Below are 12901 nucleotides of genomic sequence, written 5' to 3'. Positions count from 1 at the left end.
AACCACGTTTGAGGTTCGGTTTGTCACCTTCTTGACGGTATTCGAATGCACCGTGACAGGGTTATCATGGTGCATTCAAATACCGTCAGAAAGTTGCATGCAGCGTAAACGGAAGTGGACGCAATTTGTGATGGTTGCGCAACTGTGCATCATTGTGAGTCTCGACCACCGTTAAAACGTGTAGTCCGTAAGGTCATGCCTGGGTATGTTTCTATAGTTCCACATGAATGAAGCTAGTAACTATACACAGTTGTTGAATAGTAGGCGGTCTCTCCAACAGTAGTGATCTACACTCATCTGGTTAACGAATGGATCGTTCACTACAGCTGTAAAGCCGAACATAAGGAATCACTATTTCAAGTATGTTTTTGTTTTTTTTTACCGTTTTTGACCAAGTGACTGTGTGGACCAAAGTGACGTAACTTAATGTTCTTGAGTTCAACGTTAACGTGTTACATTTAGCTAATCCCAGTGGGCCCACCCGAGCTAAGAATGAACACGCACACACGTTCGACGTCCACCATCAAATATCATATATAAGATCTTGTGGGCCTTCACATTATAGCAACGGATGTACTATAATCAACTCTTCATCACCCCTGTAAGCAATGTCGCCTTAATGTTCTACATCTTTAGACTTTTGTCCTTCAGGGTTCATAGGGTAAATGTGGCAACATTAACTCTGTGTCTCTGTTCTCTTATAGTAAGCAAGGTGATGGGTGATCTTCGTCGTCATCGTGATTAGTTTGTTCTGCTGTGAGACCGAAAGCCACAGTGAACCACTCATGTCCCGACACAGTAAAATGCAAAAGCAGGTTCTGGCCTTGTATCGCCAGTTCCTCCAAGCGGGACGGGACAAACCAGGCTTCATCCCCCGCATCCGAGACGAGTTCAGGGAGAACTCCCGGATCAAGAAGAAGGACGTCATGCACATCGAGTATCTGTTCCGTCGGGCCCAGAGGCAACTGGAGCAGCTGAGGGACGTCAACACCAAACAGCTGGGCTCCTTTTCCAAACCTAAAACAGACAGATGACCTAGTGAACGCAACTTTGAAGGTCCCCTCCCCGCACCCTCATGTTGTTGTTGTTGTTGTTGTTGTTGTTTCCTCAAGGAAACAAGTTGTATTATACCAATTCTTGGGAGAGGGGGTCTTTTATTCTGTGATTGCAGTGTTCACCGAACATTGGTATACCGTTCGCGATTCTCCCAGTTGAGATGCCCTCAAAGTGTGAGAACTAGGAGATGCAATGTGGGAAAGACATTTAGTTTAAATGTGTATTTCATTTGCATTTAGGTGCGATGATACAATATAGAATATTGTCTTTGGTCGACAATGAATGTGGCTGATCCTCTGCTGTTTTCATTCAGGTCCTTTATTGTCCTTGCTATAAAACTATAAAAAAAGTAGCATTGTTTTAGAAAATAAACTCGTATTTAAACCAAAATATTGTTTTATCCTGTGATTTAATTAATATTTACATAAACACATTTTGTATAATATAAATACATAATCTGTGAGGTTTTAACATGCATTGTGTCGGATCTCTATGTAGGCATTCTTCTGAACCGGACAAAGGGGTAAAAAAATATTTTACGAATTCCCACTTCGTCCACCTGAGGGCAACAGAACGGGACCCGGCGACGGAAGAGGAACTCGACGTAAACAGGAAGCACAGGGAGTGGAGGAAAACAACATCGAACGCCAACCAAAGACGGATCCCAATTAAATATATTTATTCCCTACAAATAGCGTCGTTCAATCTGTAAATAATTTGTTTTGGTTGCTACAAGTTATGTCGGGGTCAGCGAATACCACCGACGGGATGTCGAATCCTCAGTTATTCCAGCAGGTAAGGTTTACTCACCTAAATTCAGTCAGACACTCATTACGAACTAAAAATACTTCCATAGAGGGCCCTGTTCATGAAAATTAAAGTATTATCCAATTGCGTTGAATGGCGATATACTCACCAATACTGCTCCTCTACAGACAGCTTGGGTCATCCTCTTGGTTTCGGCACGCCTTTTGTTTCATTATTTAGTTAAGTCTATGAGGCGTTCCATGTTTCAGGGTTCTCTATAGATTCAACTCTTCGCATCCTTTTTGAATAGTGCACTGCGACTAAGATCTGGTAATACCATGATAAGGTTTGGTTTAGCTGTTATTGGTTTAGCTGTTCGTCGAAATTAATAAACTACCCTTGAAATAACGTTTAAACATAATATATGATGTTTAAGCATTATATGATAGAATTCCCAGCGCCACAGGGCATTTCTTTCCCCTCATATCATGGTAGTTTAGACATATCTAGGGACTCGGTCCAGCTTGGACTAATGGTCTATATACGACCGTTTGTTTCGGACTTTACTCGAGTTATAGTCTATATTGTGGTAGGGTCAAGCACTGAGGCCGGAAGGGAGGCCAGCCAACCAAGGAGGGAAAAGATGAGCGGCCATAAGCCTGGGGTTAGGTGGCCAGGCGCAGCAGAAGGTAGGACTTGGGAAGTTGTTAATAGTGATCTGGTTAGCATTCTGGGACGGCCTAAAGGGACGGCTGAAAGCAAATTAGATAAAATGGGGGACATTATCTACAGTTACGGTAAAGAGAGATTTGGGATTGTTGAGAAAAGGACGAAACGGCAACATGAGGTAGTCAAGTCTAGGCGCCAGCAAGAGATAGATACTCATCCAGGAGAGGGGGCAGCCTAAGAAGCAGTGGAGAAAAGCTACAGATAACGAAAAGGAAGGTATTGATTGTCTACAGGCAGCTGTGAGGGAGCGGTTGGCAGTGCTAAGAAGAGCAGAAAATATTAGGAAAAATAGGAAGAAGAAATCGCGAGCTAGAGTAGCATTTTATAAGGATCCATTTAAATTTGTTAAGTCATTATTTGATAGGCAGAAGAGTGGTTGTCTTATGGAACCTAAAGCAGAAGCTTGAGGAGTACTTGGAGGGAGTGCACAAAGATAGGGAGAGGTTCAGAGAGATGGTGCTTCCAGCAAATATCCCACCTATTGGTGAATTAAGTAGTCAGTGTGACGATAGCCCACCAAGGTGGAAAGAGGTGCAAGATGTAATAAAACTTGCAAAGGCCTCTTCAGCCCCGGGACCTAATGGCGTGCCCTACTTTAAGATTGTATAAGAGCGCGCCGGATGTGTTAAGATTCCTATGGAAGCTAATGAGAATAGTTTGGAAAAAGCACAGTATTCCCAAGGCGTTGCGTAGGGCTAGGGGAATATTTATTCCCAAAGAGAGGGACTTAGTTGAGATTAATTGGGTATGACCAGTATGATTTGGCACCAAATTCAGTTAGCGAAGCGTGAGAGGAGAGACCTGCACTTTGTATCTTTGGTTTTGGCTAATGCCTTCGGGTCAGTACCACATAGTCTGTTATGGGAGGCCTTTGACTACTTCAGAATCCCAGGTAGCATTAAAAGCCTAGTTAAAGCTTATTTTCTGGATATTCTACTTTGTTTTAATACGGCAGAGTACACCACTGGGTGGCAACAGCTCGAGATAGGAATTATGGCGGGATAAAAAATAATCTAAATAGCAATCTGCAATGGGCTAGAATGAAGGTGTAGCCAAGTAAGTCTAGGAGTCTCTCAATTGTTAAAGGAAAGGTAGTTGATAAGAAGTTTGCTATAAATGAAGAGGTGATACCTACAGTTCTGGAGAAGCCAGTGAAGAGTCTGGGAAGGTGGTATGATGCAAGCCTTAGTGATAAGGCACAGGTTGAAGAATTGAGACGGGAAACTAGACAAGGTATTGCAAAGATAGACAAGTCAGGGCTGCCAGGTAAGCTTAAGTTGTGGTGTCTGCAGTTTGGTTTATTGCCTCGGCTAATGTGGCCATCGACAGTGTATGAAGTTCCTCTGTCAAAGGTAGAAAGGATGGAAAAAATTATCAACTCTTTTGTCAGAAAGTGGCTCGGAGTCCCACGCTGTCTAAGCAGCGTGGCCTTGTATGGGCATAAATCGTTTAAAAACAAGACATTGTGGAAAAATAATAATAATAAATAAATAAAACAAAAACAAGACAAAACAAACAATCAAGACAGTGATCAGTTAGACGTTGTGTGCGAGTTTGAACAGGTGAGTTTTGAGTTGTGACTTGAAGGTTGTAATGGTGTCTGACTGTTTTATGTACTGTTTTAGGCTGGCTAAGACCAGATATGCTATTGTGGTCAGACTCAGAGAAGATTGTTTATTTTATTGAACTTACAGTTCCTTGGGAAGACAGAGTTGAAGTAGCTAATGAGCTTAAGAAAGCGAAGTATGCTGAGATGGCTGAAGAGGCAGCACAGAGAGGCTGGAGTTCGCGACTAAGGCCTATTGAAATCGGTGCACGGGGGTTCGTGGCTAGATCTGCTATTAGCTTGCTGACTGAACTGGGTATTTGTGGACAAAGTCTGAGGCAGGCGGTTAGTAACACGTCGCTGGCAGCAGAACGAGCAAGTGAATGGCTGTGGGTAAGGAGAAAACATACTTCCTGGGGTGCAAGCTGAGGTAAGCCAGCTGTGCTAACGTGTGCTAATGTGCCAACGTGTTTGTGTGGTCAGGGTTAGGGGTAGGGCTAGGGGTACGATACAGGAAAGAGTGTTTAGATGCATTAAACGTGGCAATGTGGTGGCAGCATTAAGGGGGTGAATCCAGGACGCTGGTTTCATTGTTAAGCCTTCAGGAGGTGTCGTGGGCCTAACTTAAACAAGACATCTGTGAAAGAGGGTGCCCCAATGATATTCTGCTTACTGCTTACTGCTGTATTTACTGCTGTTAGTTGGGCTAGTTGTCTCGTGTTTTTCACCTTTGGTTGGTAGCTCAGTAGCCAGCGTGCTTATAAGGTTGGTTTGGACAGGGGGTTCTGAATATGTGTTTTCCTTGGATTTTGGCACAAGGGATTATAACATCTGATCCTGTGTATCAATGAAATATATTGCTCTCTCTTGTTCCAGATGGCCTTCCTGAACTGGCTCTCAACACAGAGTGACAGCAGTAGAGAAACCCTGATGACCTTAACCGGCATCGGTGTGGCCAGAGAGCTGTTCAACCGCCTCACAGGACAGGACAGAGTGGACTACTTTAAGGTAAAGCCTCTGGAGGTTGAGTACACGTTTGAGCCATGAAAAAAGCTTTGTTAATCTACATTCTACTCCACTTACCTCTCCCTTCTTACCCCTTACTATGTGTGTGTTTGAGAGAGTGATGAGAAGCATTAGTGTATGATGGTTGTAATAAGCTTATGTTGCACTGAAGGCTTAAGAAACAACGCAGCAGATGTTCCACGTGTGCTTGACAATAGGACTTGGTGGCCTTTTCCCATTGTCGTAAGAGAAGTGAGCCGTTGAGCTCATGACTTTGCCAACCCCAAACAAGCCTGCCCACTATGGGTTGCGTGTGTGTGTGTGCGTGTGTGTGAGTGACACAGTGCATATAATACATTTCTTGTGTGTGTGACAGTGCATACAATATACAACTTATGAGTGTGTGTGACGTTGCATAAAACATATGTATTATGTGTGTGTGTTTATTTTAACAGAAAGAATGTATCCGGAGCATTGCAGAGTTTGTCCAGACACATCCGCGGGCGTCTGAGCCCGAGCTCAGCGCTGAGGTGAACAAGAACGTTCTGCTGTTCGCTGCGCGGGTGAAAGCACTGGAGTCCGCGCCAATATTCTGAAACACGCACAAACATATACACATCTCGTACAGCCCATCGTGCGGCATATAAACAAATATGATTTTTTTTTGTTATTTGTTCCTTTTCCAAGAACAGGATTACAGCTGAAAATGTATTTCAAATAACTCTGTTGATCCAGGCAACTACCCAGCCGCGTTGGTAGGAAGTGGCAGAATACGGCAGTGTCTATATTCCATCAATGTACCTTTTTATGCCATTGAAAATATATTTTCTGACCCCACTGAGATTTGCTGTTCTGCTGGTTTATGCCCATTGCTTAACCCCTTTTACTGTTGCACGAGCCCCAGTATTGATCTGCTGTTTCCCAGTAAAATCTCATGCTAGACAGTGGATTATTTACATTGATACCGCGAGGGCTGGAGGGATTTTTGTGCTTATCCACAATGTCGAAGCAACGCAGGTCAGAGTCAGATGCGGCACGGCGCGCACATTAGTGTCTGTGCATGGCTATGTGCAAGTCATAGCCTGTGCATCTCGGCCCCCATGCAGCAATCTGTATCGGCGTACAAAGGAAATTCAGGATGGAACAATGATAATACGACAGGACCAACGTATCTTGGATGACGGGAACAACCTCGACCACTTTTCCAAAAGGACGGCTAAACTGCTCAATAAAAATAAGCCAAACTCAGACTTGGTGTTGGACATGAGAGGCACTCTCAAACTGTTGTGGAAGAATTAAGCAGAGTATATCAATTAGATCAGTTTAAGTATAATTAAATATTTCAATTTTTATTTCAAATGGTTGACCCAAGTTTTGAAATTTTTGTTAATTTGAATTTTTCTTTGTTCTGAAATAGTTTTAATCTATTACTATCGTGTAATGCAGAATAATGTGAGTTGGGTTTTGTGATTCTTTGCATATGAACGGTAGGGCTTTTATCCATAAAAAATGTTGTGAATGTTCATAATGTAAAGTGAAATAAACATTCTCAAAAAGAGTAACACCTCTACATTTATACCCTTACCAGTTGTAATTGTTACAGTTTCACATTACGTTTTATAGTGACAAACGTTAGGTCACTATACCTGATGACGTGTTTTTCACATGGTCACTTTGTAGATGGAACGTGTTTTATATTTAAGCAATAGATCACGACAGGCTGTGGTATGTGCTCATACCTCTGGACCCCCTTCACAGTGGTATAATGAGCACATACCACTGACTGAAGTGATCTATTGCTTTTATACAACGGTTACTATTATGGCAAAAACGAAAGTCATAGACACACATTTAAAAAAACAAACAAGAAAGTCAAAGTAGCTGTTTTATTAAAGAATACAAAAAAGTAGTCCCTCCTGGCTGCCTTCAAAATGCACGACGGTCGCTATGCAACACACTTTAGCGTCCCTCCGAGAGAAGGCTCGGCTAGAGCGGTTCGCCGGCAATAGGTTCAATGCACGTCACATTTCCGGGTTTGGCTATACCGGCAAACCAACTTCCGGTGAGGTGGACGGCACTTGGCGACAAACGACAGACACAATACAACAAACATGGCTCTCTTCTATACTCGGTGTCTTCAAGACCTACCTCGTCTGAATATTAACGATGTGGACAGACTAGTGAAGAAGTCTTGCACTACTCCCTCCAGTAAACGGGAAAAGGGATTTAAGATGTATATCGCCAGCTACATAGATAATTACGAGGGTAAGTCATTATGTTCAAATGTTACATTAGGCTGAAATGTTACATTAGGCTACATTGTAATAGCTTCTAGCTAGCGTTGATGTTAAATGAACGATTAGACGGCTTACGTTAACGCCCAGTAAACGGGAAAAGGGATTTAAGATGTATGTCGCCAGCTACAACGATTAGACGGCTAACGTTAACGTTCGGTTAACGTAACGGTTAACGTTCGTTGTTTTGATCGACTATGACTGACAGACTTATCAGCTAGTTTGAGTTTGTTTTAGATACTGTCAAGGTATTGTGCAAAATGTAACGTTAACGTTATAGTATTGTGTGTTCGTCTTCTTCCTTCCTCACAGTGTCATTGAGAGACAAGGTGACAGGAGAGATCAGCGTGAGGGCAGTCTGTCATAGATCAATGAGGAAAAGTGAAAAGCCACACGACTTAAGAGTAGGGTCATTGTTAGGGCAATGGTTAGGTTTGACAAACTGATAGTTACCTGTCAGCTAAATTAAAGCACACATATCATATCTGCTATCTTAAATTAAACCCCTTTACCCCTCCCTACATACACAGCTTGTTGCCTTATCTCAACATGCATACAGCACACTGCCCCCATTACCACCACTTCCATCACTCCCCTGTAATCATCCCTGGATGCTCCTTGTTGGGTTAGGGTTGGGTTAGGGTAAGGGTTAGGGTTATCTAACGCTAAACAAATGACCTGTATCATGTGTAATACATTTTCATATTTTTGTGTGAACTTCATAGAACAGCCTACAGTAATGTATTTCTTGTTAGCCTAATGCTTTTGCTGTCAATCAACATCTCATGTAAGCTTCTATTTCTCTATAGATGGTGTTAAAACACTCAAAACCAGTTGTTTTGGTGAGCAGCCATTGTTCCTGTGTGGCGGGCTGTGCCTTATGCAATCATTTGGTTGCACTCCTGTATCAGACTGCCCACTATTCACAGCTAAGCATTCCTGCTGTTCCCCCCGTGCACAGCTGCACAGACACAGAGCAGATCTGGCACAAACCGAGGACACTGGTAGGTAATTTAAAGTGTTCATCTTGTATTGCACACTGCCTCATGTATTGTACACTGCCTACAACATAAATAATATTGCATCCATGTAACATTTTTGCCTTAAGTGATTCTTGGTGGTCCCATCAGTACAGCAAATAAATAAATACACAGTCACACACGCACACACACACACACAAAGACTACCCCACCCCCTATAAATACAGATGAGATACACACAGTAGACACATATTCATAGCTTGAATGTGTCTCTGCTGTCAGGGTGTGAGGCCAGGCCCAGTTGGAGAAATGGAGTTTCGAAAACCCAAAAATTCAACTGCAGACTGTGTAAGGTGAGATATCAGGGTGGTTTTTGCATGTAAGCCATTGTATGTTGTGGCAGACTTTTGGTGTAGTGATTTTTTACTTTAATACTTTTTTGTCTTACTGTTAATATTTTTCAGAAGTTCTCTCTACAAGGCGGTGGATGGGGAACTGCTAGATCTTGCCATGTTGAGAGTTTCAGAGGTGTACAAAGATTTCCCTCCTTCACTTGCACCCTTGGTGACAACAATGGGCATGTCCGCTGATGTCCCATTAGTCCAGTCTGCATTTGGAGCTGTCCAGGCAGGGAGCTTACTGTCATTTCAGCAAAAACCTCCAGCAATAAGGGAAGTCTTCAACATCCCATCTGCTCCTGCTTATCCCTCCCTTCCCATCCACAGCCACAGGCTTCAACCGCCATCCTGTGCCTATGTTCTGTCAGAGCAAGAAAGTCTGCACCTGAAGTCTCTGGATGTGTCATTCAACATGGCCCACAGGATAGAAGCTGGAACACAAATGCAGAGTTTGTGCCAGCAGTGGCATCGCTTGAGAAGAATGCGTGTGACATCTACACGTTTCTATGAGGTATGCCATGTTCGTGGACATACATCTGCAGAAAATCTGGCTGAGAGAATTCTCCGGGGAACTGGGCAGACCAGGGATATGAGGAGAGGAATTGATATGGAGCCACGTGCTGTTAAAGAGTATTGCACGCTGAAAAATGTCAACTATTCACCCTGTGGGTTCATTGTGCATCCTGATGCTCCATGGCTAGGAAGTTCTCCTGATGGAGTCATCTTTGATCCCTCTGGGAACCCACCATTTGGTCTCCTTGAGGTCAAATGCCCCAATATCCAGAGCTATGTAGACTGTCCCTATCTAAAAATGTCAGGTGGTGCTTTGAAACTCAGGAGGCAGCACAAGTACTACTGGCAAGTTCAAGGTCAGATGCTACTGACAGGGCTAGAGTGGTGTGATTTTGTTGTTTATGCTCAGGAGGACATGTTTGTCGAGCGTATTTATAAAGACCTTGATGTAATGCACACCATTAGAGACGGAGCAGATCATTTTTTCTTTTACCACTACTTACAGAAGTGTTTACAGTAAATCAGTCCAATGCCTTTGTATAGTATCCATCAATAAGTGTAATCAGTTGCAATCAGTTCATTAATCAGTTTCAATCGGTTCAGTGAGTTCAGATGTTATTGTTCATTTTTACAAATCTATTTTTTAGATTAGATTCAACTTTATTGTCATTGCACAGAGTACAAGTACTGAGACAACGAAATGCAGTTTAGTATATAACCAGAAGTGCAAAGAAGCAGAATATCTGAACCTATCAAGAAGACTATACAGTATAAGAACTGTTTTGTTTACATTTGCCGTCTATACAATATCTAAGCTGATGTACTGTTCATGTTCGCAAGTCTATACCAAATGGAAATTGTTGCTTAGTATAAAGTACACATGCTGCTGCTGCTGTTGTTTTACTGTTACACTGTATACAGCTCAAGTTACTGTTGATGGGCTCTTAAAATAACTTGATATGTATGTATGTATTTATTTGTTTATTAAACTGTGATGGAATGTTGTATGTATATTATAATAAATGTGATGCATAACTTATGACTTCAATATTCAAATAAATAGAAATGCCACTTGAAGTACTCTGAAACTGAAGTTTTATTCTATTCTTCAGCCAAAGACAAGGCTCTGTTGCAATTGCAGGATTAGCTATGGCTGGTCCAACAAGAAAAGGAGGTCAAAGGTTGGATTTTTTTTTTTTTTTTTTTTTTTTTAACAATGGGAACCAACTGGTCAAGAAGAATGTAAGTAAAAAGGCAAGCAAAAAACATCAGGCCATCATAATAAGTACAATTACACAGACTGCAGAATATATACAATATTTGACAAGTGGTCCATTCCAATAGTTAACAGAATGACATGTGCAAGTCAAGACATCCCAGGTGAGACAAAATCAATAAGTAAAACCTATTAGGCATTCATAGTAAGAAAAGTAGAACATTTGCAGACTATTAACAACACTATATTTTAAATATTTAGGACCACTTGGTTTCAACATTTCAATATGCCAAATAGCCTAAGGATTTTATGGCTAGACAGACAAGAATGACACTGTAGACTTACTGGGCCCATGCCTTGACAAGTGGTCCATTCTGATAGTTAATTAGAAGACATGACACTGCAAACAGCTGATTAATGCTACCAGAAATGGACAAGGGGATGACTGTATCGAACAACTTGTGTTCTTTCACCCGCCGGATCAAGCGTTCAACATGCACCCTGAGTCTGGCCACAGACTGAGTGTGTCTCACTTCACCCACAGACATTTGTGTGCCCTTGGTCAAAAAAGCAGGCCTGTGGATTTTGCATGGTACCAGGTTATCAATTAAGAAGCCCTTGTCCACCATTACTGCCATGTCAGGGGTAAGGACGTCGATGATCCCTGACTGCTTGAACAGCTCCCGGTCACTGATTGACCCAGCGTACAGTTCTGACACAAAGGTTACTACGCCATGAGGTGCCATTCCTATCAAAGCCTTGAAGGTGCAGTGGGATTTGTAATTTGAAAATACCTCACTCTGTAATAGCAGAGACGAAGGCGTTTGGCAACGGAGTTCGGTACAATCGAGGATAACCTGGGTGTCTCGGAAACTCTCAAATTCCTCTGGCAAGTAGGCTCGTACTTGCTCTTTCGGCAACCAAATTCGCACAGAACCCAAGACCTGATAGAGGAAGTTTGCCCAAGTTGTTATGATGCGGCTCACTGTGGTCTGATGGACTTGAAAGCGATGAGCCAGGTCTTTCTGCTTGAGGCCCAAAGCAAGGTGGATCATGAAGAGGAAGAATTCATCGATGGCAGGAAGTGCATGCCGGGTCTTCACAGATGGACAAGTCTCCCTGGTGGTGGAGCTGGTGACGCGAATCATTCTGAGTGTTGAAGGTTCAATCTGTTCCCAGAAAGCCATCAGATGTTTGTAGGTTGCAAATCTACAAAAAAATAAATTCTATTACATTTATGGCATGATGCATTGTAGCCTATGGTAATTGTGTACTTACTATTGTCTTAAACTAATTCCACTGAACACTGTAGGCTTAGCAGTTTTATGACATAATAGGCCTAGGCTATTTTTACATCGTTCCTGGGTTAAATGTTGCAAGGGCACAGGCCATCACTGAAATATTTGTAGACACTTTTATTTTACGTTTGTATCCATAGAATATGTAATGTATGACACATGTGTAGAACCTATTAGTCTTGCTGATCTGTCATAAAACCACATAGGGTAGGCAAACGTAACCTCTGCCTCACTGCATCTGTAACTTATTAGCAACTAAACTCCGCTGACGACCGTGTCTTTTATGTAAGATTACGCTAAAATGTTTCCAGAGTGACCGAGACATAGACACTGTACTATCCGTTAACACCGTTATTGTAACCTATTTTGGCTTCAAAACGGCGAATTTCGCCGAAAGGTGACAAGTTTGCACCCCTGACCCATCATCAATAATCACAAAAAAAGGTTCAGGGCTTACCTTGTGTAGAAGCGAATATCCTCATCAGATCCAGAGAATCTTTGGAGGCCAAAGCGACTATTGACCTTTGCCTGCTCAAGCTGTTCCCGCAGATCCTCTATCTCTCTCTTCAACTCTTCATTTTGACCAAGTGACAAGTCGAGAGCTGCAGGCTCCGGAGCTGAGCAGTAATCATGCCACACGATATCTTCATTAGCGCTTTCCATGTCTGATTCTGGTATCGGTGGTCGGTCTCGTCGTTCCCAAACACTTATCCTCGGTGGCTGCATTTCACGATTCCACTCAAAAATTGTAGGGATAGCGCCTTTTTTCAGACGCCTCCTAATTGTTCCTTCCACAAAATAGTCTGATTTGAAATGGACACTGCAAACCTTTGTATGTTTCGTTATTTGAAAGTTACTCCTTCTTATGTTAACTAACCATCTTTTCCTGATCTCTTCCTCCACCGGAAAGGAATGAAAGCTAATACAGGAGTTGTATCGTGAAGATACCGAACACAACGGGACACTACAGTGCTCCGACGCTACTTTCATCTGCTTCTGACGATGAAAAACAGTCGAATCCATTCATATAAACGTATAAAAAAATATACATAGAAATGTTGACGTTTCTTAGTTATGTTGTATAGGGGGCGTAACTCCTCCACAGCTGATAGTGTTTCT

The 12901-nt window shown here is 42.4% G+C and overlaps 2 protein-coding genes across 5 annotated transcripts; both read left to right on the top strand.

The window, feature by feature from the left end:
* The first annotated feature begins 86 nt into the window (after positions 1-86).
* On the top strand, positions 87-6641 carry LOC132467958 (uncharacterized). 4 transcript variants are annotated; one of them, XR_009528134.1, is made up of 4 exons: positions 87-360; positions 709-1851; positions 4955-5086; positions 5539-6641. XR_009528134.1 is itself a non-coding variant. In XM_060065553.1 (3 exons), exons 1-3 carry the CDS (start codon positions 1795-1797, stop codon positions 5677-5679), a joined length of 330 nt encoding a protein of 109 aa, XP_059921536.1. In that variant the 5' UTR covers positions 1625-1794; the 3' UTR covers positions 5680-6641. The 4 variants fall into 4 exon arrangements, 1 of the variants encoding a protein (XP_059921536.1); XR_009528133.1 differs by having other exon boundaries at positions 88-360; positions 705-1851; XR_009528135.1 differs by lacking the exon at positions 87-360 and adding an exon at positions 403-601 and having other exon boundaries at positions 705-1851.
* Positions 6642-7432: 791 nt separating this feature from the next.
* Positions 7433-9874, top strand: LOC132468343 (uncharacterized). The gene is made up of 3 exons (XM_060066074.1): positions 7433-8381; positions 8640-8710; positions 8822-9874. The coding sequence occupies exons 1-3, from the start codon at positions 8187-8189 to the stop codon at positions 9786-9788; spliced, it is 1233 nt and encodes a 410-aa protein (XP_059922057.1). The 5' UTR covers positions 7433-8186; the 3' UTR covers positions 9789-9874.
* Positions 9875-12901: the final 3027 nt, after the last annotated feature.

The sequence above is a fragment of the Gadus macrocephalus genome, chromosome 11 (genome assembly GCF_031168955.1).
Source record: "Gadus macrocephalus chromosome 11, ASM3116895v1".
NCBI lineage: Eukaryota > Metazoa > Chordata > Actinopteri > Gadiformes > Gadidae > Gadus > Gadus macrocephalus.
Note: the sequence above shows the minus strand (reverse complement) of the source record. Positions and strands in the feature narration are given on the sequence as shown.

Excerpts from the sequence above, each read along its gene's own strand:
- LOC132467958 (XM_060065553.1), top strand. The coding sequence starts at position 1,795 with ATGTCGGGGTCAGCGAATACCACCGACGGGATGTCGAATCCTCAGTTA. Across the intron at positions 1,852-4,954 it reads ATCCTCAGTTATTCCAGCAG|ATGGCCTTCCTGAACTGGCT; the intron begins GTAAGGTTTACT and ends CTCTTGTTCCAG. Across the intron at positions 5,087-5,538 it reads ACAGAGTGGACTACTTTAAG|AAAGAATGTATCCGGAGCAT; the intron begins GTAAAGCCTCTG and ends TTATTTTAACAG.
- LOC132468343 (XM_060066074.1), top strand. The coding sequence starts at position 8,187 with ATGGTGTTAAAACACTCAAAACCAGTTGTTTTGGTGAGCAGCCATTGT. Across the intron at positions 8,382-8,639 it reads GGCACAAACCGAGGACACTG|GGTGTGAGGCCAGGCCCAGT; the intron begins GTAGGTAATTTA and ends CTCTGCTGTCAG. Across the intron at positions 8,711-8,821 it reads TCAACTGCAGACTGTGTAAG|AAGTTCTCTCTACAAGGCGG; the intron begins GTGAGATATCAG and ends AATATTTTTCAG.